Source organism: Pristiophorus japonicus, chromosome 8, assembly GCF_044704955.1.
Source record: "Pristiophorus japonicus isolate sPriJap1 chromosome 8, sPriJap1.hap1, whole genome shotgun sequence".
In the NCBI taxonomy this organism is placed as follows: domain Eukaryota; kingdom Metazoa; phylum Chordata; class Chondrichthyes; family Pristiophoridae; genus Pristiophorus; species Pristiophorus japonicus.
In genome coordinates this window covers 101,052,833-101,078,138 of record NC_091984.1, presented here as the reverse complement: position 1 = coordinate 101,078,138, position 25,306 = coordinate 101,052,833, and the positions used below count along the sequence as shown (strand labels likewise).

Below are 25,306 nucleotides of genomic sequence, written 5' to 3'. Positions count from 1 at the left end.
TGCACTTTCTAGCAGGGAACATTAGATAGCAATCCAGTTAGGAACAGATGCGCAAGCTGATTTTTCCATCTCTAGCCCAATGGCACTATTGTAGTGTTCCAACTATTATCCTGGATAGCTCAACAGCAGCTTCTAATTATATCGTGCCCTTAACATAATAACTGTCCCAGGGTAATTGCAGAATTTCTATGGTAGAAATGAATGGTTAGCAGTAGCAGAAAATGAAATTGGATGAGGTCTTCAAAGACATGGTTGAAGGGATAATTCTTAGGCATTTTGAAGGTGGAGAGATAGAAGGGCAGAAGGTTTTAGGTAGAGAGTGTCAAAATATATGCCCAGACAGATGAACGCCATGCCATAAATCTTGGAACAGAGGGATTGGGAGTTGCACAGGAGTTCAGAATTGAAAGAGCAGAGTGCACACACAAGCTCAGCAGACCCCAGGCATTGAAGCTGGTATCTTTTGATGTACACGACTTAGTACCACACAAGATAGTGCCTTCATTCATTAAGCCATTGGGGAGCCAATTTTAAAGGATAAAGCACAGTCTCAAAGTTGTACCCAAAAGGTCCAGATAAGTGTGCATTATTTGGCAACCCGGTTAAATATATTTCTTTTATATAGCAGTTGCTCTGGTCATGTGCACATCAACCCAGTCTACACTCAGGTTCATAGACAATTTAGTAACACAGCCCAACTATCCATGATTATTTCTGTCATCCAGCACTTTATCAGTGCAGCAGTGGAGGCCCACTATCTCAGAAGGGTGACTTTAATTAAATCTGAGGAAGCAGTCACTCCCCTTCTCAAAGGTAAAATGTTTAGAAAAACACAAAGCTGGGTATTTAGTTAATCCAAAATCACTCTTGGCATCTTACCAGTTCAGGGAGGAGAGTCGAAGATGCCTATGAAAAATGCACAGACTCGAAGTATAAATAGCAAAGACATCTTTAATTTGCACAGAGGGTAAGCTTTCAACCAGTGGATCTGTAAGCACAATGGAAAAGAATTCCAGGACTTTATCACGTTCCTCAAAGAATTCACAAAAAAACCACAAAGCTTTTTCCACCGGGGAAACAGGCGTACAAAACAATAAAATGAAAAGCAGCAGTAGGTGCTCCAGTATGAACAAGGGCAAAACTACCCAAATGAGAAACACAGCGAGACAGGACTCAAAGAGGGAAACAGAGAGAAATGAGAAGATACAGCTAAAAAACTCCCTCAGTGCTGATGGCAAGATGACGAGCTCCACTGTAGTGGACGTGGACAATGTAGTGAGCTCAGGCGAGGATGAGAACGAGGAGCACATTGAAATGGAAACACTAGAGGAAGGTAAGGGGGCAGGGGGGGAGCAATGGACTGCACTTTAAAATAACAAAAAAACTGTTGGGTTGGAGTCAGATTTTGGGCCCAATATTGCCCCGCGCTAGATTTGGGGCGCATAATTTGAATTAAGTGAAAACTTAGTGCCAGCTGAGATGGATGAGAGGCAGTTTGTAAATTCGACACTTTGTTTCCCAAGTCGGAGAGCTGCGTTGTTGGAGCGCTAAATGGCCTCCGCGTGGTGGTAACGGGGTGAGAGGGGGCGGAAGCGCAGCGATGTCACTCAGCACTGTGCTGACCACCTCAGTGCGGCACTGATGACATTACAATGTCCCTCCTCTTCTCTTAAAGGGGACCTTGCAGCTGCTTCCATGGCGCCCACTGGGCCACCAGGGAGGATTTCGGCTGGGCCAGTGGCCCAGGGGGTGCCAGGCTCCCTATTGGAGGCCCAGCTGAACCAATGGAAAGTCGTCAGATAAAAAAAGATGCCGGCCGCGGCGCAAGGCACTCCCCTTTAAGGGCGGACGTGGCGCCCCAGCCACCACAGCTTTGCGTGGGGCAATTTCTCTCAGTGGTGCACATCAGCGGTTTGCTCCTGGCGGTCGTTTTGAGTTGTGGGCGGTTCCATTTAAAAAGTAAGGGGGAATCTTTCGCCGGGCGGTTTCTCTCACAAAATCAGCTGAGAAAACAACCGAAAATGAAGGCGAAAGTCTCCCCCATAGTATGATACAGCACACAAGAAGGCCATTTTCACCATTGTGCCTGTGCTGGCTCTTTGAAAGAGCTATCTAATTAGTGCTATTCCCCTGCCTTTTCCCCATTGCCCTGAAAATGTTTTCCCTTCAAGTATTTATCTAATTTCTTTAAGGACTCCGCTGTAGATTCTCACTAGTTCGCCAGTTGCTCAGTGGAGCAATGAAATGGATGTACTCCCAATCTGTCAGTCCATGGAATGCATTATTATCCTATTAAGTGTTAGTTAAGATTACAGGCCAACTGAGGAGCCCTTAGAAGCTAAGGATATTATACTTCCTGCATGTGCCTCTGTGCACTTAACAAAATATCAGATCACCATGGTGGTCACGATGAAACGTTAGTAATATTTCACGTTATGTTTAGGAAGTTTTTTTAAATAGATGAAAATGCTTCAAATTGTAATGGCTTCCCTGTCAAATATCATTTCCATTAAATTATAATTACTTTCAGATAAACCTTTAAGTTATATATTTTTAAATTTGACTTTATCTAAGGCTCTACTTATAATAAAGAGCGTGTATTTTGTCACTGGAGCTATAAATCCTATTTTGCACTTCTGGACAGGATATAGGCAGTTTGCAGGCTGATAGGTGATCTTTCTCCTACTTTCAGTCTTACAACTTTTCTTGCCCTTCTCTATTTATGTAACACCATATCATGTCGCATAAGAACATAATAATAGGAGCAGGAGTCGGCCATGCGGCCCATCAAACCTGCTCCACCATTCAATAAGATCATGATTGAACTATTAAAACAACTCCATTTTCCTGCCCTATTCCTATATCTCTTGATACCCTGAGTGCTCAAAAATCGATCAATCTCTGTCTTGAATATACTCAATGACTGAGCATCCATAGCTCTCTGGGTTAGAGAAGTCCTAAGATTTATCACCCTCTGAGCAAAGACGTTTCTCCTTATCTCAGTCCCAAATGGCCGACCTATTATCCTGAGACTATGACCCCCTAGTTCTTGAGTCTCCAGCCTTTCTGCTGGCTATACTCCCATGTTAACATTCTGTGATGCATGTAAAAGGACCCCCAAATCTCTCTGAATACCAACATTAATTAATCTCTTGCCTACATGGGCATACAAAGTGGCCAAAACTAGTGAGAGGACAGAAGATTGGGAAGCATTTAAAAGCCAGCAAAGAATGACTAAAAAAATGATTAAGAAAGGAAAGATAGACTATGAAAGTAAACTAGTACAAAATATAAAAACAGATAGCAAGAGTTTCTATAGGTATATAAAAAGGAAAAGAGTGGCTAGAGTAAATGTTGGTCCCGTAGAGGACGAGGCCGGAGAATTAGTAATGGGGAACATGGAGATGGCAGAAACTCTGAACAAATATTTTGTATCAGTCTTTACGGTAGAGGACATTAATAATATTCCAACAGTGGATAGTCAAAGGGCTATCGGGGGGGGGGGAACTTAACACAATCACAATCACTAAGGAGGTGATACTTAGTAAGATAATTGGATTAAGGCGGATAAATCCCCTGGACCTGATGGCTTGCATCCTAGGGTCTTAAGAGAAGTAGCGGCAAAGATAGTGGATGCATTGGTTGTAATTTACCAAAATTCCCTGGATTCTGGGGAGGTTCCAGCAGATTGGAAAACTGCAAATGTAACGCCCCTATTTAAAAAAGGCAGACAAAAAGCAGGAAGCTATAGACCAGTGAGCCTAACATCTGTGGTTGGGAAGATGTTGGAGTCCATTATTAAAGAAGCACTAGCAGGAGATTTGGAAAAGCAACATTCGGTCAGGCAGAGTCAGCATGGATTTATGAAGGGGAAGTCATGTTTGACAAATTTGCTAGAGTTCTTTGAGGATGTAACGAACAGGATGGATAAAGGGGAACCAGTAGATGTGATGTATTTGGACTTCCAGAAGACATTTGACAAGGTGCCACATAAAAGGTTACTGCAGAAGATAAAAGTTCAGAGGGTTGAAGGTAATACATTAGCATGGATAGAGGATTGCTGAATGAACAGAAAACAGAGAGTAGAGATAAATGGTTCATTCTCGGGGGGTTGGCAATCAGTAACCAGTGGGGTGCCACAGGGATCAGTGCTGGGACCCCAACTATTTACAATCTATATTAATGACTTGGAGGAAGGGACTGAGTGTAACATAGCCAAATTTTGCTGATGATACAAAGATGGGAGACAAAGCAATGTGTGAGGAGAACACAAAAAATCTGCAAAAGGACATAGACAGGCTAAGTGAATGGGCAAAAATTTGGCAGATGGAGTATAATGTTGAAACGTGTGAGCTCATGCACTTTGGCAGAAAAAATCAAAGAGCAAGTTATTATTTAAATGGAGAAAGATTGCAAAGTGCTTCAGTACAGCGGGACCTGGGGTACTTGTGCATGAAACACAAAAGGATAGTATGCAGGTACAGCAAGTGATCAGGAAGGCCAATGGAATCTTGGCCTTTATTGCAAAGGGGATGGAATATAAAAGCAGGGAAGTCTTGCTACAGTTGTATAGGGTATTGGTGAGGCCACATCTGGAATACTGCGTGCAGTTTTGGTTTCCATATTTATGAAAGAATATACTTGCTTTGGAGGCAGTTCAGAGAAGGTTCACAAGGTTGATTTCAGAGATGAGGGGGTTGACTTATGAGGAAAGATTGAGTAGGTTGGACCGCTATTCATTGGAGTTCAGAAGAATGAGAGGTGATCTTATCAAAACATAAGATTATGAGGGGGCTTGACAAGGTGGATGCAGAGAGGATGTTTCCATTGATAGGGGAGACTAGAATTAGAGGGCATAATCTTAGAATAAGGGGCCATCCATTTAAAACCGAGATGAGGAGAAATTTCTTCTCTCAGAGGGTTGTGGATCTGTGGAATTTGCTACCTCAGAGAGCTGTGAAAGCTGAGACATTGAATAAATTTAAGACAGAAATAGACAGTTTCTTAAACGATAAGGGAATAAGGGGTTATGGAGAGCGGGCAGGGAAGTGGACCTGCGTCCATGATCGGATCAGCAATGATCGCATTAAAAGGCGGAGCAGGCTCGAGGGGCCGTATGGCCTACTCTTTGCTCCTATTTCTTATGTTCTTAGTTGTTATGTTATTAAAAAATATTCTGCTTTTCCATTCTTCCTACCAAAGTGGATAATTTCACACTTCGCCACATTATGCTCGATCTGCCATCTTCGTAACCGGTCTATATCCCTTTGTAGCCTCTTTCCGTTCCCCTCACAACTTCCCACCCAGCTTTGTATCGTCAGCAAACTTGGTACACTTGGTCCCCTCAACTAAGTCATTGATATAGATTTGAAATAGCTGAGGCTCAAGGATTAAACCTTGTGGCACTCCACTAGTTACACTAGTTACTCTCCTGGCTGGGAAGTCCAGAGCCAGGGTGTCACGGTCTCAGAATAAGGGGTCGGCCATTTAGGACTGAGATGAGGCGAAACTTCATCACTCTGAGGGCATTGAATCTTTGGAATTCTCTACCCCAGAGGGCTGTGGATGCTCAGTCATTGAGTATATTCAAGGCAGAGCGATAGATTTTTGAATATTAAGGGAATCAAGGGATATGGGGATAGTGCAGGAAAGTAGAGTTGAGGTAGAAGATCAGCGATGATCTTATTGAATGGCAGAGCAGGCTTGAGGGGACGAGTGGCCTACTCCTGCTCCTAACTCTTATGTTCCTATGTTCTTATGTTAAACCCTAAAATGCCCTGTTTATTCCTTTTCTCCGTTTCTGTTCAATAACAAATCCTCAATCCATGCTAGTATATTACCCCCAATCACTTTGAACCCCAACCTTGTGTAACAACATCTTATCAAATGCCTTCTGAAAATCTCGCTTACTCTGCTAGTTACACCCTCAAAAACGCTAATAGATTTGTCAAACATGATTTCCCTTTCATAAAACTGTGTTGGCTCTGCCTAATCATATTGGCCTTGAAATGCCGGTCGGTTGCTTCCTGCGGGCAATCAGGTAAAAAAGTTAAAAAAGATGTGCACTTACCTGAAGCTGCTGTGCCCACGAGGGATCCCGGTCCTGAGGCCTCCACTGACTGTGCATTGGAGCGTGTGCACGTCAGGACGTCCCCAGGGCTGGAGCTGCAGTTACATGGCTCTGGGCAGCCAATTCAGGTAAAGTATATACTCATTCACAATAATAGGAACTCCATAAGTTGGAGTTCCCATTATTATAATTGAGAAACCCCATCCAAAACACCCAAAACACTAATAAAAAATAGAAAAAAATACACATATTTTTATTAATTTAAATTAGTTATTTATGTATTATTAAAAATATATATTTTTCCGATTTAAAAAACAAGTTTTTAAAATTATGGTTAAAATAAACTTACCGTAGTGGGGAAGGTTTTTAACAATAAAATGTGTTTTTTAAATGTTATTTTATTATGTTTTTGTGTATTTTAAAACTCTTACACCATAAAAGTAGGCTATGCGCCTGCTTTTATCAGGCACAAGAGTTTTCAGGACATCGGCTGGGCAAGATATGGGTAAATACCGCAATCTCGCTCACGCGTATGTGCTAGATGTGGAAATGTTTTGGAGCTGTCAAGATCGGTAAAGCCGGTTTTCAGCACATGCGCATGGTGCGCTGAAAACCAGCTTTTGCGATGCCTTCCCTGTCTGTACACATTCCGTACGGACCCGGGAGACCAGAATTTCTGGGCCATTGTGATTTTCCAAGTACCCTGTTACCACATGTTTAATAATAGATTCTAGCATTTTCCTTAACTACTGATGTCAGGCTATAGTTCTCAGTTTTGTCTCTCCCTCCTTTCTTGAACAGCAGGGTTACACTTGTTACCTTCCAATCCACAGGGACCATTCTAGAATCAAGGGAATTCTGGAAGAGTAAAACCAATGCATTCACTATCTCTGCAGTCACGTTTTTTTAAATCCATGAGTGTAGACCAGCAGGTCCAAGGGATTTGTCAGTTTTTAGTCCTATTAATTTCCCTAGTATTTTTTCTTTACTAAAATTAATTACTTTAAGTTCCTCACTCTCATTAGACCCTTGGTTTCCCCATAATTTCTGGTATGTCTCTCAACACGTTGTATACAATTAATTATTTTGGAGTGCCACAACTGTTGTTATAGGAACAGGAGTTGGTTATATATCGCCTCGAGCCTGTTCTGCCATTCAATAAAATCATAGCTGATCTGCGACCTAACTCCATTTGTCCCTTATCCGTTAAAATATTTGATAGATTTCTGTTAACCAATCTCAAATATAAAATTAACAATTGACCCAGCATCAACTGCTATTTGCAGTAGAGAGAGTTCCCAACTTCTACCGCCCTAACTTCATTCCTGAAAGGCTTGGCTTTAATTTTTAAGCTATGTCCCCTAATCCGAGACTCCCCAACCAGTGGAAATAGTTTCTTTACCTACCCTATTAGATCGCCTTAATATCTTGAAAACTTCGATCAAATCACCTCTAAATCTAGGGATTTTTAAAAAAAAGTTCCTGGGATGTGGGTGTCGCTGGCAAGGCCAGCATTTATTGCCCATCCCTAATTGCCCTCGAGAAGGTGGTGGTGAGCCACCTTCTTGAACTGTTGCAGTCCTTGTGGTGAAGGTACTCCCACGGTGCTGTTCGAGAGGGAGTTCCAGGACTTTGACCCAGCGACGATGAAGAAATGGCGATATATTTCCAAGTTATGAAGGTGTGTAACTAGGAGAGGGACTGTTGCCATGCACCTACTGCCCTTGTCCTTATAGGTGGTAGAGGTCGCGGGTTTGGGAGGTGCTGCCAAAGAAGCCTTGGCAAGTTGCTGTAGTGAATCTTGTAGATGGTACACACTGCAGCCACGGTATGTCGGTGGTGGAGGGAGTAAATGTTTAAGGTGATGGATGGGGTGCCAATTGTTATGTATGCAATAAAGGTTCAAACTGAGTACTGTTTAACTAAGCAAGGTACAACCTTGCTCTGCTTTATTTAGGCCCAAAGTGCCTGACTCTCAAAATGGCTGGTCTTTTATACCTGAGCAGCTCAGTGACCTCCAACAATGATGCCATCTGGTGGCTACAAACAGAATGTACATACATGACAATACCCCCCTCTGAGATCTTATCACAGTCTTTCACAGGTTGAGATGGTCCGGTGCTTTGTGCTCCCGGGTTGACCGTCTCAGTCCGATTCCAGCCTTGGGGTGAGTGTGCGGGGTCTGTTGTGGCTGATGGCTGGATGACTGACTTGTTGGGGGTGGCAGTGGCCATGTCAGAAATTGCAAGTCCATTATGTGTTTCCTGCATGTTTTCCCATTCTTGAGCTTAATTATGAATACTCTGTTGCCCTCCTTGGCCATGACTGTACCAGCGATCTATTTGGGACCTGAACCATAGTTCAACACATATTACAGGAACAGAAATCACACATGACACAGTTGCGCGATCGTGGTACCCTTGTTGACTTTGTCTTCTGTATTCAACATGATTATCTAAATCCGGGTGTACCAGAGATAGCTTGGTCTTAAGACCTCTTTTCATCATGAGTTCAGCAGGCGAGACCCCTGAGTGTGTGTGGGGCCTTGTCCTGTAACTCAGCAGTGTGCAGGACAAGTGGGTCTGCAGTGATCCTTGGGTTACTCTCCTCATGCTTTGCTTGATAATTTGTACTGCACGTTCTGCTTGCCCATTGGACGCAGACTTGAACGGTGCTGACCTTACATGTTTTATGCGATTAAGTTTTACAAGCTCTTGAAACTTCTGACTGGTGAAGCACGGCCCATTGTCGCTCACCACTATGTCAGGCAGGCCATGTGTCACGAACATGACATTGAGATTCTCTATGGTTGCCGTGGATGTACTGGATGACATGATTATGCATTCTATCCACTTCGAATAAACATCCACCACCACTAAAAACATCTTGCCCAGGAAGGGAACTGCAAAATCTACATGGATCCTGGACCAAGGTTTGGATGGCCATGACCACAGACTCAGCGGCGATTCCGCTGGTGCTTTGCTGAGCTGCAAGTGTTGCACTGATACACGCATGCTTCCAGCTCAGAATCAATTCCTGGCCACCATACATGGGATCTGGCGATGGCCTTCATCATCACTATACCCGGATGTGTGCTGTGTAACTCGCGCATGAACTTCTCTCTCCGTTTCTTGGGCATTACAACGCGATTGCCCCACAATATGCAATCTGCTTGAATAGACAGTTCGTCCTTGTGACAAATGTACGGTTTGGCCTCCTCGCACATTTGTTAAGGTATGGCAGACCAATCCCCTTTGAGGATGCAACCCTTTACCACTGATAAAATCGGGTCCTGGCTGGTTCCTTCACTCCCAAAAGCATCCATGATTAACATTAGATCTGCTGGTTGTGGCATTTCCACCTCCGGCAACCGGTTCAAAGCATCGGCACAATTCTGTGGCGAATGACATAATCATAGGCAGATAATGTCAGGACCCACCTTTGGATGCGGGATGAAGCATTGGTATTGATATCTTTGCTCTTGGAAAACAATGAAATGAGCGGCTTGTGATCAGTCTCTAATTCGAACCTCAGACCGAACAGGTATTGATGCATCTTTTTAACACCATACACACACGCTAAAGCTTCTTTTTCTACCATGCTGTAGGCTCTTTCCGCTTTAGACAAACTTTTGGATGCATACGCGACAGATTGAAGTTTCCCCGACTCATGGAATTAGTTGCGTACTCCAACAAGCCAATATGATGATGCGTCACAGGCCAAAACTAAACGTTTACATGGGTCATAATGTACCAGCAGCTTGGTGGCTTTCTCGAAAGCTCTGTCTTGTGATGTGCCCCACATCTAGTTTTCGCCTTTTCTCAATAGCATGTGTAGTGGTTCTACTAAGGTGCTCAATTTAGGTAGGAAGTTACCAAAGTAGTTGAGTAGACCCAGGAACGAACGCAGCTCCATCACATTCTGCGGCTTGAGTGCATTCTTGATGGCCTTGGTTTTCACGTCAGCGATCAGCGGCGATTTTCCTCCTGAGGAATTCGACCTCCAGTGCCATGAAGATGCACTTCGAGCATTTCAGTCTTGAGTCCCACTCTATCCAAACGCAGTAGAACCTCTTCCAGGTTGTTCAGATGTTCTTTGGAGTCACGACCGGTGATCAGGATGTCATCTTGGAACACGACGGTTCTTGGAACGGACTTCAGTAGACTTTCCCTATTCCTCTGGAATATTGCTGCAGCCGAGGGAATTCCGAAAGGGCACCTGTGATAAATAAACAGTCCTTTGTGCGTGTTAATGCACGTAAGTCTCTTCGATGTCGCGACCAACTCCTGTGTCACATAGGCCGATGTCAAGTCCAGTTTGGTGAACGACTTCCCTCCGGCCAGCGTTGCAAACAAGTCATCAGCCTTCGGTAAAGGGTACTGATCTTGTTTCAAAACCCTGTTGATCGTAGCCTTGTAGTCTCCACAGATTCTGACTGTGCCATCACTTTTCAGCACAGGAACAATGAGGTTGACCTATTCATTAAATTCGACCAGTGATATGATCCCTTCACGCTGGAATCTGTCCAATTCAATTTCGACCTTCTCCCTCATCATATACGGCACTGCCCGAGCTTTATGATGGACGGGTCTTTCATCGGAGTCCACGTGGATCTGCACCTTGGCTCCCGTGAAGTTGCTGATACCCGGTTCGAACAGCTAGGGGAACTTGCTCAATACTTGGGCACATGTATATTCCTCCAAGGACAACGCCTTTACATCGTTCCAGTCGCATCTGATTTTCTCCAACCAGCTCCTGCCGAGCAGTGTTGGGCCATTGCCTGGAACAATCTACAGCGGTAACTCGTGAACCGTATCGTTATATGACACATTAATTTGTGCACTGCCACTCACCTTTATTAGTTCTTTGGTGTACATTCGCAGCTTGGCGTTAACAGAGCTCAGCCTGGGCCTTAATATCCCACAGCTTATAAAATGCCCTCTCGTTCATGATCGATTGACTCGCCCCTGTGTCCAGTTCCATCGATACCGGTATCCCATTAATCTTCACATTAATCAAAATTGGTTTACTCTTGGTTATGAAGGAGTACAGTAAATACACTTCCTCCTCTGGCATCTCGGATTGCATATCCGGATCCGGGCTAGTCTGACTCTTATCCTCCACGTGGTGTGTCGCAGCTCGCTTGCTCATCTGCGGACACTTGTGCTGGAGATGCCCCACTCTCAGACAGCCTTTGCAACTATATTGCTTAAATCGGCACTGCTGGTGCCGATGATTTCCCCCACAACGCCAACATGGAGAAGTCGGATACATTCCCATTGGCAGACTTTGGGCAGCCATAGGTTTTGTGAACGCAGCCGGATAGGCCCTGCCATTGCCGCTCTGCCGAACGCCGAATCAATCACATTTACAGTACTTGCCTCGGTTTGGTTCTTCACCGCTGTTTGCTTTAGACTCCTGTCCGTTGTCATACACGATTGAGTGATCTGGATGGCCCTTTTTAAATCCAACTCTTCCACCGCCAGAATTGTGCACAGGATCACCTCGTGGTTGATACCGATAACAAAGTCCCGCAGCATGTCTGCCAACACCCCCCGAACTTGCACGGTCCCGCTAGACGCCTCAGGTCGGCAACGAATTCCACCACGCTCTGGCCCTCCGATCGAACGTGTGTATAAAACTTGTATCTCGAGATGATGATGCCATCGTCTGGCTTGAGGTGCTCCTGTACCAATGTACACAACGCCTCATAAGTTTTTTCTGTTGGATCACTAGGCATGAGTAGATTCTTTATCAGACCATAGATCTTTGAACCGCACACAGTGAGGAACACGGCCAGATGCCGATCTGCATCGTCGACCCCCTTCATTTTGTTGGCCACAAAATACTGGTTCAAACGGTTCTCAAAGTCTGCCCAATCTTCTCCCTCCACAAATCGCTCTAAAAATCCAATCATGCTCATTTTGCAAACAAAGGTTCTTATATTCTCGTCGCCAAACGTTATGTATGCAATAAAGGTTCAAACTGAGTACTGTTTAACTAAGCAAGGTACAACCTTGCTCTGCTTTATTTAGGCCCAAAGTGCCTGAACTCTCAAAATGGCTGGCCTTTTATACCTGAGCAGCACCATGTGGTGGCTACAAACAGAATGTACATACATGACACCAATCAAGCAGGCTGCTTTGTTCTAGATTGTGTCAAGCTCCTTGAGTGTTGTTGGCGCTGGTGTTGGTGTTGTCATCCAGGTAAGTGGAGAGAATTTCATCACATTCCTGACTTGTGCTTTGTAGATGGTGGAAAGGCTTTTTGGAGTCAGAAGGTGAGACACTCGCCTCAGAATACCCAGCATCTGACCTGCTCTTGTAGGCGCAGTATTTATGTGGCTGGTCCAGTTAAGCTTCTGGCCAATGGTGACCCCCAGGAAGTTGATGGTGGGGGATTCAGCAATGGTAATGCTGTTGAATGTCAAGTGATGGTGGTTAGACTCTCGCTTGTTGGAGATAGTCATTGCCAAGCACTTTTGTGGTGCAAATGTTACTTGCCAGTTATCAGCCCAAGCCTGAATGTCATCCAAGTCTTGTTGCATGCGGGAATGGACTGCTCCATTATCTGAGGAGTTGCGAATGGCACTGACACTATGCAGTCATCAGCGAACATCCCTTATGTTCTTCTGACCTTATGATGGAGGGAAGGTTATTGATGAAGTAGCTGAAGGTGGTTGGGCCTAGGACACTGTCCTGAGGAACTCCTGCAGTGATATCCTGGGGCTGTGATGTTTTCCCTCCAAGCATCACAACCATCTTCCTTTGTGCTAGGTATGACTCTAGCCGGTGGAAAGTTTTCCCCATGATTACCATTGACTTCAGATTTACTCGGGCTCCTTGATGCCACACTCAGTCAAATGCTGCCTTGATGTCAAGGGCAGTCACGTTCATGTCACCTCATCTCAAAACTCAGAACAGCTCATAGTATTCCAGGTGTAGTCTAACCAGAGCTTTGTATAGCTCTGGCATTACCTCTACTCCTTTGAATTCTAGTCCTCTAGATATAAAGGCCAGCATTCCATTAGCATTTTTCATTATTTTTTGAACCCATCCATGACATTTTAATGATCTATGTACATGGACCCCAAGTCTCTTTTGACCTCCACTGTTTCTAGCTTTTCACCATTTAGAAAATACTCTGATCTATCCTTATTAGCTCCAAAGTGAATGTCCTCACACTGGCCTATACTGAAATTCATTTGCCACAGTTTTGCCCATTCACTTAATCTATTAATAGCTCTTTATAATGTTATGCTTCCATCTAGATTGCTTACAATGCCGCTTATCTTTGAGTCATCGGCAAACTTGGATCAGTGGCTCTCTAGACTGCCATCTAAGTCATTAATAAATACAGTGAATAGTTGAGACCCCAAGATCCCTGTGAGATGCCACTAGTCACATCCTGCCAATTAGAGTACATGCCCATTATCCTTATTTTCTGTCTCCTGCCGCTAAGCCAATCTTCTAACCAGGTGAATAATTTGCTCTCAATTCCATGAACTTCAACTTTAACTAACAATCGCTTATGAGGGACTTTGTTAAATGCCTTTTGGAAGTCCATATAAATAACGTCCGTAGTCATTCCCCTGTCCGCAACTTTCATCACTGCTTCAAATAATTCAATCAGGTACATCAAACATGACCTACCTTTTACCAATCCATGTTGGCTCTCGCTGAGCAGCTGAAAATATTCAAGATGTTTAGTCACTCTATCCTTAACTATAGACTACAGTAATTTCCCGACAACAAATGTTAGGATAACTGTCATTCCCTCGTTACCCTCTCTCACCTTTCTTAAATAGTGGAGTGATGTGCAATTTTCAAATCTAAATGAATGGTTCCTGAATCGAGAGAACTGGAAGATTATAGTTAGTGCAACTTCAATGTTCTCATCTACTTCTTTTAAAATCCTAGGAGGCAAATCATCTGGTTCTGGGGTTTTGTCCCTTTATTTTCTTCATTGCTGTTAATTTGCTCATTTTAATTTTGGTGAGTCCCATCCCTGAATCAATATTAGTTTCCTTGGGATATCCGGCATGCTATCCTCTTCCTCTACTGTAAATACTAACACAGAGTAATTATTTAACATGTTCGTCATTTCCTTATTTTCATTTATAATATCATCGTTATCAGTTTTTAAGGGACTCATATTGCGCTTAACCACCCTCTTTTTCCTCATATAATTGTAAAAGTTGTTTTGTGTTGATTTTGATATTCCTTGCAAATTTCTTGTCATACTCCCTTTTTGTAGCTAAAACTATCTGTTTTGTCACCCTTTGCTGTTCTTTGGATGTCACCCAGTCACCAGGATCTGTGCTATTTTTGCATTCCTGTATGCTTTTTCCTTTAGTTTTATGCTGTCTCTTACCTCTTTAGTGTTTTTTTGGCAATTAGAGTTCTTGCCCCTTAGGGGTATTATCTGGTTCTGTATTCTGTTTTGAACAGCTCCCACTGATTTTCTGTCATTTTACCCATTAACAGATTTGCCCAGTTTACTGTGGATAGTCTCTGGAGGGAAAAATTCAGTTCCTTAGCACCTCCCATTAGTGCCAGCAGCTGGTGCTAACACCGGAGTTGCAGTAGCGCCGGGACGAGGCGAATCCAGCGACGCACGGCAAATCTGGTCCCCCCTGTTGCGCCGCCGATACGAGATACCGCCGGGTACTTTAATGCCAGGCAGATCGTGACATCAATGAGCATGCAACGGTCACTGGCTGCCCGATCTGTGAAATTGATTGTCGCCACCTACTTTAGCAGCTCGACCAAACAGCGACAGGGAGTGCTGGGGCAAAGCAGTCAGAAGCCAGCTCCAGGGACGTTATTTAAAGGGATCATGAGCAATGAATTGCAATTGTTTAAGTTAAGGGAGTTTCATTGCTTATCAGTTGACATTGTGCAACAGTTTAATTCAGTAATTTAAAGGTTATTTTGTATCAGGAGTGTTGTGGATACCAAAAAGTAGTTACATTTATACTTTTAAAAAATCAAACCGCTACACTTGGCTACATTACTGGGGGCTGTACTGGCAGTCGATCTGGTCCTCCGGGACCTACGGCGGAGGGAGCAGAGGCAGCGGGAAAGGCAGGAACATGTGGCCAGAGTGAGGAGGAGGGCCATCAGGGCTCTCAACAGGACGCCTTACCCTCCGAGGGTCTTCCGAGAGCACTTCTCCTACCTCCATGTAAGCGAGGAGCAGTGTATTCGAAGGCTCCACTTCACCAAGGACATGGTCACAGAACTCTGCCATCTCCTGCAGCCAGACCTGTAGCCTCAGATCAGGGCGACCACGGCTCTCTCAGTAGCAGTTAAGGTCACCGTTGCCCTCAATTTATTCGCCAGCAGATTCTTCCAGTCTGCAACAGGAGACGTAGCTAACATCTCGCAGTTCGCTGTCCATTGCTGCAACTGGGAGGTCACAGAGGCTCTCTACAGTAGGAGAAGAAATAAAGAAAGACTTGCATTTATATAGCGCCTTTCACGACCACTGGAAGTCTCAAAGCGCATTACAGCCAATGAATGTACAATGCAGACACTGTTGTAATGTGGGAACTACATTTCCTTCCCCATCACCAGAGAGAAGCAGGACGAGCGTGGATGTGGCTTTGCCAGGATAGCGGGATTCCCCATGTGGCTTTGCGGGCACCACATAACAATCCTAATATCTTCTGTAACAGCAAAGGCTACCATTCAGTTACTGTGCAGTTGGTATGCAACCACATGCAGTGAATCCTTTATGCGAATGCCCGTTATCCTGGCAGCAGCCACGATGCCTTCATCCTGTACCAGCACTCTTCCAGCCACCACGTCAAGCTCACAGCTGGCTGCTCGGAGACAAGGTGTCATGTATTTAACCATCTTGCAATGACATAGTTATGTAACTGTAACTCATGTACACTGTACCTGTACCCTAGAAATGCACACACTGACCACAGTCTCTAAGTTCTCCGATGCCTGTAGGGGGGAGATGTTAAGGGACTTTTTCATCGAGGGCATTAATCATGCCGGCATTTTTAGGAAGCTCATAAAGACTAAGGGCTTGACTTTAGAAGGGGCGGCATTGATAGCTCAGACCTTTATGGCAGGGGAAGAGAAGACCAAGCTAATTTACGCGCGCAGCCCTGGTCCAAACGTGGTGGCGGACCAGGGAGTTAACATGGTGAACGCGGCTTAGGACCCCACAGGCAGGCAAGGGCATTTTGAAACCGCCCAGGCAGCAACAGGCTCTAGGGTGGGCCTGCAACAAGGACAATGGAAAGTGGATCAGCAATTCACGCCATCTCAAGGAACAATGCGTCCCGCGATGGGATCATTAACACCCACCATCAGAGTGCTTAGAAACAGCCAAATGGGCAATCAGAGAGGAATGCCTGGTAATAGTCCTTTTGTTAACAGCAATCTCAATCTCAGCTCATGCTGGAGGTGCGGGGGTAGACACACTGTGAAAAGCTGCAGGTTCCATCAATATACCTGTAGGATTTGTAATGTCAGTGGACATTTGGCCAGGATGTGCAAAAAGGCAGTAGCGAGGCTTATCTGCGAGACAGAGGAACCAGACAAGGGGTCTGCAATGCAGGATGAGGCCTGGGGTAAAGCCATAGATGCTGAAGTTCAGCGGGTTCATGTGGTGGACGTCCACAGCTCATACACTAAAACCCCACCCATGATGATGAAAGTCTTACTGAATGGCATCCCGGTGCACTTGGAGCTGGATACGGGAGCTAGCCAGTCACTCATGAGCGCCCAACAATTTGAGAGACTATGGCCACATAGAGCTAGCAGGCCCAAACTGAAACACATTGAGACACAGCTACGGACGTAGACCAAAGAGATCATCCCAGTGCTGGGCAGTGCAAACTTGGTGGTAACACATAATGGATCACAGAACCGGGTGCCACTCTGGATTGTTCCAGGAAATGGCCCCGCGCTCTTGTGGAGGAGTTGGCTAGCTGAGATGAATTGGAAATGGGGGATGTGCACGTCATTTCATCCATGCTCACAGGTCCTGCAAAAATTTGCGTCACTATTTCAACCTGGTGTTGGAACGTTCAAGGGCACTAAAGTAGTGATACACATCACTCCGGACGCCAGACCAGTGCACCACAAAGCCAGATCGGTGCCGTATGTGATGCGTGAGAAAATTGAATGTGAACTGGACAGGCTGCTCACAGAGGGCATAATTTCGGTCATTGAATTCAGCGACTGGGCAAGTCCCATCGTTCCCGTCCTCAAAGCAGATAGCTCGGTTAGGATTTGTGGCGACTACAAAGTCACCATCAACCGAGTGTCGCTGCAAGACCAATACCCACTCCCGAGAGCGGAGGACCTTTTTGCCACGCTGGCAGGTGGCAAGCTGTTCACGAAGCTGGACCTCACTTCGGCCTACATGACTCAGGAACTGGCTGAAAAATCCAAGCTTCTGACCACCATCACGACGCACAAGAGATTATTTGTCTACAACAGGTGTCCGTTTGGCATTCGTTCGGCAGCAGCCATCTTTCAGAGAAACATGGAAAGCTTGCTCAAATCCATTCCTGGAATGATTGTATTCCAAGACGACATTCTCATGATGGGTCAAGACACCGAAGAACACCTCCGCAACCTGGGGAAGGTGCTACGCCGATTGGATCAGGTAGGCTTGCGGCTGAAAAAGGCCAAGTGTGTGTTTTTGGCCCCAGAGGTCAAAGTTTTGGGCAGGAGGGTTGCCGCAGACGGGATCCGGCCCACTGAATCAAAAACAGAGGAGATCCGCCAGGCGCCCAGGCCCGGCAACACATCGGAGTTGCGATCATTCCTGGGACTTTTGAACTATTTTGGGAACTTTCTGCCGAACTTAAGCACATTGCTGGAGCCATTACACATGCTCCTGCGTAAAGGTTGTGAATGGTTTTGGGGGGACTGTCAAGAACGGGCTTTCAATAAGGCGAGGAACCTGCTGTGTTCCAACAAACTGTTGACTTTGTATGACCCTTATAAAAAAACTGGTCTTAACATGCGATGCGTCATCCTACGGGATTGGGTGTCTGTTGCAGCAGGTTAATGATGATGGCCGACTCCAATTGGTGTCTTACGCCTCCAGGTCGCTCTCCCAGGCAGAGCGTGGATACGGCATGGTCAAAAAGGAAACACTTGTTTGTGTTTACAGTATGAAAAAGATGCACCAGTACCTTTTTGGTAGACAGTTCGAGCCAGAGACGGACCACAAGCCATTAACATCTTTGTTGTCCGACAGCAAGGCTGTCAACGCCAATGCGTCAGCTCGCATACAGCACTGGGCCCTCACGCTGGCTGCGTATGACTACACCATACGGCACCAGCCAGGCACCGAAAATTGCACTGACGCGCTCAGCAGGCTCCCACTGGCCACCACCGAGGGAGCAGAGCGCCGAGATGGTCATGCCCATCACAGCCCGCCAGATCAAACTCTGGACCAACAGGGACCCCCTCCTATCCATGATAAAGAAATGTGTCCTGACTGGGGATTGGGCGCCCGCACACAGGGCGTGGCCCGAGGAAGTCAGACCGTTTCAGAGATGGATAGATGAGCTCACCATCCAAGCCGACTGCCTGCTATGGGGCAGCCGGGAAGTCATGCCCCAGAAAGGAAGGGAAGCGTTCATCAGGGAACTCCACAGTGAGCACCTTGGCATCGTGTTAATGAAGGCCATTGCCCGGTCACGTGTGGTGGCCAGGGATTGACTCAGACCTGGAACACTGGGTTCGCAGGTGCACGACGTGTGCCCAGCTGGGCAATGCCCCCAGGGAGGCCCCACTCAGCCCGTGGCCCTGGCCCACCAGGCCATGGTCATGTATTCACAGGGACTATGCGGGCCCGTTCATGGGGGAATTGTTCCTGATCGTTGTTGATGCATACTCGAAGTGGATCGAGTGCATCATATTGAACTCGTGCACGACATCCATCACCGTGGAGTCTGCGTACGTTTTTCGCGACCCACGGATTGCCGGACATCCTGGTCAGTGACAATGGCCCATGTTTCACCAGCCATGAATTCCAGGAGTTTATGTCGGGCAATGGTATCAAGCACGTCCGGACAGCGCCGTTCAAGCCGGCCTCCAATGACCAGGCGGAACGGGCGGTCCAAGTCATAAAACAAGGCATGCTATGCATCCAAGGACCCTCCCTTCAGTACCGCCTATCGCGCCTCCTGCTGGCCTACAGGTCCCGCCCGCACTCGCTCACAGGAGTCCCGCCAGTGGAACTCCTCATGAAATGCACGCTCAAGACATGGCTGTCCCTCATTCATCCAGCCCTGGCAGACATTGTTGAGGGCAAGCGCCAGTCCCAAACCGAACTCCATGACCAAAACTCAAGGGGGAGGTATAGAAATAGATGACCCGGTATTTGTTCTTAACCATGCTTTGGGACCCAAATGGCTTGAGGGCACCATAATTGGCAAAGAAGGGAATAGAGTCATGGTGGTCCGACTAAACAATGGGCAGATATGCCGCAAACACTTGGACCAAGTAAAGAAAAGGTTCAGCATAGACACAGAGGAACCTGAAGAAGAGCATGCTATGGCACCCACATCACTGCCAGTGGACGAGCAACAAAGACAGCCCTCAGCATGCACAGTCCCTGCGGCCAGATCGGACAGGCCAGAATCACCTCAAGTGACAGAGACGCGTGCCGAGGCTCAGCCACCAGAGCCACAACTGTGGCGCTCCACGAGAGAGCGTCGACCACCTGACAGACTTAACCTCTGAAACAAAAAGACTTAAGGGGGGAGGAGATGTCATGTATTTAACCATCTTGCAATGACATCTTGTAACTCATGTACACTGTACCTGTACCCTAGAAATGCACACCCTGACCACAGGGGTGAACATGCAGGAGACACTCCTCACCTGGGTTTCTAGGTATAAAAGGTGAGGTCCCACCCAGGGTCAACACTCCTTGGTCCTGGCAATAAAGGTGAAGATCACAGAGTGACCGTGTCTGATATATCCATGCCTCGTGTGAGTTTGTAGTAAGGTGCAGGGACACTACACAAGGGGTATCCACTCTCCACCTGACTCATGACTCCCCTCCCCAACCCCAACACTCCTGCCCAGCACTCATATAATGACAGCCATGTTGCGGCCAGGAACATCATCGAGCAGACCATCGGGGTGCTCAAGCAATGGTTCTGCTACCCTGATTGGCGAGCGGGTGTCCCATTTCATGGTGGTCTGCTGCATGCTCCACAACTAGGCCATCATGAGGGCCCAGCCCTTGCCACCAGGGATTGTAGGACCACCTCAGGAGGAGGAAGAGGAAGAGAAGGAGGACAAGGAGGAAGAGGAAGACGAGGTGGCTGCCTCCACCCTCAAAGGACTGAGGGTGGAGGCAGCCACTCAATCGGCCTTCCAGAAGGGAGTTCTGTGATTGCCTTATCAGACTGTGATTCCAATAAATTAAACCCCAGATCCCCATTGCTCACCTCATCCACATCACTCCATCCCTGTCGCAGGTCATATCACAATGCAAAGCTGAAATGAGGCATACCACAAAAGATTCCAAACTGAATTAATTAACACCAAAAATATTAACTATTGATCCTTCTGCAATCCCTTAGTGCCTCTCATTAGTGTGCCTTTGCCTATTCTAGTGCTCTTACGAAGTGTTGGCCCAGTGACTGTAACAGGGCCACTGAGTGTCTGTGCAGGAGACATCAGATTGCCTTGCAGGATGCCCTTGACCAGCTCTGGGCCTAGAAGGCCCAGCTGTAGACTGAACCACCTCAGCAAGGGCAGCAGCAGTCTCGGCTGGCTGGATGACAGGCAGCGACAAGAGCAGTGGTGGGAGCACGAATGCCTTCATCCTGAGAGAGGGCAGCAGTTTCCTGTTCCACTGATGCACTGCCACTCCCGTGGGGCAGCACCTCAGCATCCCTCGCAATCTGTTGGAGCACAGATTGCTGGTCTGCTGCAACACCGTGAAAGCCTCAATCGATGATGGTAGACCCAGCCATGCTGGCAACAGTCAGAGCTTGTGTAACATCAAGCTGAGACTGCATGAGAGCAGTCTGAGATTGGATGCCACCAAGCATAGACTGCATTAAGCCACTAAGATGTCACACCCACCTGTGTTGCAATGCAAGCTGCCAGATCGCCCATCACAAGTGACATCAGATCTGGGTCACCACGGTCTCTCTGGGAGTCTGCCATCCTTTGCAGACTGGAAATGATGGGCTCCATGGTGCACAGAGCCTTGTGCAATATTGGAGGTGGACTCCTCCACGCTCCTTTTTATTGCCGAGAGGCTCCGGGGTCCCCATTGCATCTATCATCTCCACGTGCATGCCCATCACCCTTCTTCTCAACACCTCCCCATCGAGGCCCTCATCTGAGTACTGTGTAGCAGAACTCGTGCGCGAACTCGCCCTTAGAGGAGCTGGCCCCTGGGCTACCCTTTCCCCCTGGCCTTGCTGCAGCCCACTCATCCCTGGTGCCTCACACTGTGCAGATCCCTCTACTATACTTGCCTCTAAAGAATGCCTAGTGCCAGTATCTGAGCTGCTGCCTGTGGGTGAGACATGCAGTGACACGGTGTGTTCTTCCTCCTCCTCTTCTCCCACTCCCCCTCTCTGCAATGCCCTCAGGGACAGGCTGCTCAGGTGCCTGCTCATTATCTGAAAGCATAAAGGCATAAGAGTTAAGGTGAGGGGAGGGGACAGGAAGGGACAAATGCATGCATACAGCATGATTAGCTGGAAAGTGTGAAATGCTTGTGGGCTGAGGGGGAAGTGGGATGTGAGAAGAAGGAGTAGGGATGAACATACCGTTGTTGTCCCCAAGGGGGTCAACATCACTGGTGGCTATGCGCCCACCACCTGCCGCCCAATGATCTGCAGCATTCGATTCTCCAACGCAGACAGTGGTTGGGTGTTGGCTTGTCCCCCGTCTGCACGCTCCTGCTCCCTCTTGTGATCCACTTTGGCCTGCAAGAGAAAGGAAACTGTGTGAGTGAGTGTGGTGCAATGTATTTGGGTGATGTGCCTGCCATAGTTGAATAGCTGTCATTGTGTACAAGGTGTGAGATGTGAGTGTTGGTGTTGGTAGGTAAGTGCTGGGGGTGTGGTGCTTTGGGCAGTGTGTGAAGACGGTGGTTGAGATGGTGGTATGCAGTATTTGTTGAAGCATTCACTCACCCTGACCACACGAGTGAGGCTGTTAAATTTCTTCCTGCACTGTGTGTGGGTCCTGGGGACCACAGTGCTGCCTGAGACGTGCTGTGCTACCTCCCTCCACATGGTGCGGAGGGCCAACTGCCACTTGCCAGGTAGAGCACTGCTTCCCATCTCTCCACAGCGAACACCAATGCCTCCAATGCTTGATTGCAGAATCTGCGGGCTCTCCCTGGGGCATGGATCTGCCATTAGTACAGCTGCTCCTTCTCTTGACCCGCTGCTGTTTGCTGAGGCAGCTGCACAGCCAGCAATGCTGAAAATTAGGATCTGCAGCATCAATGAACCTCCCCTTTAAGAACTGGAAAAGGCCTGCGGCAATGATGACTTGCGATTAGACTGCACCTGATATTGGTCCACCCTCTGAATGTAATGCCAATGAGTTTGGGCTTTAAGGCTTGAATTAGCGCTCCAATCATTTCTTTGAGCAGTGAGAATGAATTTTGTGCGCAAACTAAAGCATTAGCACCTGGCACTAATTCTAAGGATACCACCCATTCTTTGGCTATATTGAATTTTTAGGCCTCTGTCTCATCCTGTTGAAGTCGGCCTTCTGAGAGAACAAAATTGCAGGGTGGTGGGGGGGTAGGACAAGTAGAGCATAATACAGGAAACCTGGTCGAAAGCTCGTGGATGATGTTTAAGCTGGGTATAGTTTCACTTTAATAGAAACAAACTGTAGCGAAATTAATCTAATATGCCTGTCTGCTCTTTTTAATTAGGTATCAAGCACCAAAGTCCAGGGATCTGCGAGTGTATTCTCACATTCCTCTCTTTGCTGCTGGTTCTCCTCTCATTCCCAGTATCGGTCTGGTTCTGTGTTAAGGCAAGTACATTGCTATCAAAGGGCTATAAACTGCATTTTGGGGAGAATTGGTTCAGTGTGTATACGGTATCTCTAGGGCTTTAGTACTTGACTCTCAACTAGCAGGCCGTGTGTTTAAGTATAGGTGGTATCCTTCATTGGGTTGGGTGCATTCACCTATAATGGCTGCACATAAAAGAAACATCACCATCCCAGAGAGAAGTAACATAAAAGTAGAAAACATTAGCAAAGTAGTCAGTATCTAAAAATATTGTGGAAATCTTGTAACTTGCTCAGCAGGAAATAGCTGGATTGTATGCCAGTAACTAATAATCACTAGTGTGATAATCATCTTTTCTTTTGTCATGCAGATAGTCCAAGAGTACGAGCGTGCGGTGATATTCAGACTGGGACGACTGCTACCCGGGAGAGCTAGGGGGCCAGGTAGGTGACTGTACTCTCAGTGACACATTAGGTTGGTGGCATGTTGCTGTCAATCATATTACAGCACCTTTTATTTCTAAACCAGATGAAGTATAGGCATTTTGCCTTGATGATACTGGTTTTTAAAAGAGAAAAAATCACTCAATGAATTATCAGCCAGAACCTCAGTTTCGGTGTATAGGAATTTTGCCTTGTGTATCATTATTGTGGGAGTATCATCACCACAAGGGTTGCAGTGTTGCAAGAAAAAGGCCCACTACCACTTTCTCAGGGCAACCAGGGATAGGCAATAACTCCCAATGGCGCCCACATCCAAAAGCAAGTATTAAGAAACCCATGGATTAGATTGAACTAGTTTAAAATTGGTTAGGTGCGCATAATTCAGTAGGTCCTTAGGATGTAGCATTCCTACACAGTGCATTGCAACTTGCCAATTTTTGGTGTCCACCAGGATGCATTTTGATAGTATCAATTTATCTCTGGACTTTGAGTGGACATTTAGATTTTGGATAGGCATAGATAAGTGGGAGTGATATTATTTTAAATGGATTCAGTTTTAGTAGGATTTAGCAAAGACTAATACCATGAGACAATCAACAAGGCCCTCTTATTTTAGGGAAGAGCCCTCCAGAATTCAGCGAACTGAGGGAGGGCCAATGTAAAGGAAGCTGTAATGTTTCTCAATGACTGACAATCCATTAGATAAAAGGGTAAATTCACTGATTCCATGCACCCAGCAGGTGATTGCACTTGAAGGGAGTGCAGGTTGGACACTTGTTGCTACAATGTTATAGCTGAATTTTCGATCCACCGCTCCTTTGAAGGTGATGCTCTACTATGAGAGTGGGATCAGTAAATTTATTCTAAGATGTCTTAGCAATATTACTTGGGTTTCTCTTAAAGCAATCAAAGTGCTGCATTAATACAAAAGATCAGTGAAAGAGGGTAAGATTTTTATTATATAAGTGGTCCTTCATTGGTTCTCATTATAGGTCTCTTCTTCTTCCTGCCGTGTCTGGACACTTACCACAAAGTGGATCTACGTGTCAAAACCTTAGAGATCCCGTTTCATGAAGTAAGTCTACAAAAGACAATGAGATGTTAAAAATGCGATGAATAAAGCACAAGCCCCAGGCAATGCACGTAGCCAAACGACCTATTTCTTTAGCTGAAAAGCTATCAATATCTGGAACAAATTGTCAGTGCAGGAGGTGGATCATGGAACTTCAAGGGGTTTCAAAAAGGAAACCGACAATTTCCTGATATCTGAAGGGATTCATGGTTATTACATGAAAATGTGAGAGAGATTTTTTTACAGCGACGTGAGCGAATAGTTGGTTGGACAGGTTAAATGAAGCAGTAGTTCTGTTTTTATCTAACATATTAATGGAATAGAAATTCCGACGTACCGGGCCCGTAAGAATTTTCTATGGACCCGGGAAGGCATCGGAAAAGCCGGTTTTCAGCGTGCAATGTGCATGCGCTGAAAACCGATCTGTCAAGTTGGAGCTTGACAAATCATAGACATATCGGGAGCGAGGACATTTCTTGGGCAAGATTGTGGGATTTACGCATATCTTGCCCAACAAATGTCCTCAAAAATCTTGCGCCTGAAAAAGCAGGCACATAGCCTACTTTTACAGGCGCAAGTGGTTTAAAACATACAAAAACACGATAAAATTAAATTATAAATGCATATTGTTAAAAACCCTCCCCACTGCAGTAAGTTTATTTTTAACCATAATTAAAAAAACTTTTTTTTTTCAAATCGTGAAAATATTTTATTTTTATAAGACAT

The 25,306-nt window shown here is 46.1% G+C and overlaps 1 protein-coding gene across 1 annotated transcript in view; it reads left to right on the top strand.

Annotated features, from left to right (window-relative positions):
* The first annotated feature begins 1,239 nt into the window (after positions 1-1,239).
* Positions 1,240-25,306, top strand: part of LOC139269144 (podocin-like) — a 95,532-nt gene continuing 71,465 nt past the window's right edge. The window contains exons 1-4 of the mRNA XM_070888245.1: positions 1,240-1,333; positions 22,982-23,089; positions 23,440-23,508; positions 24,501-24,583. Of these exons, the coding sequence (XP_070744346.1) occupies positions 1,240-1,333; positions 22,982-23,089; positions 23,440-23,508; positions 24,501-24,583 (354 nt within the window). The remainder of the gene's footprint in view (positions 1,334-22,981; positions 23,090-23,439; positions 23,509-24,500; positions 24,584-25,306) is intronic.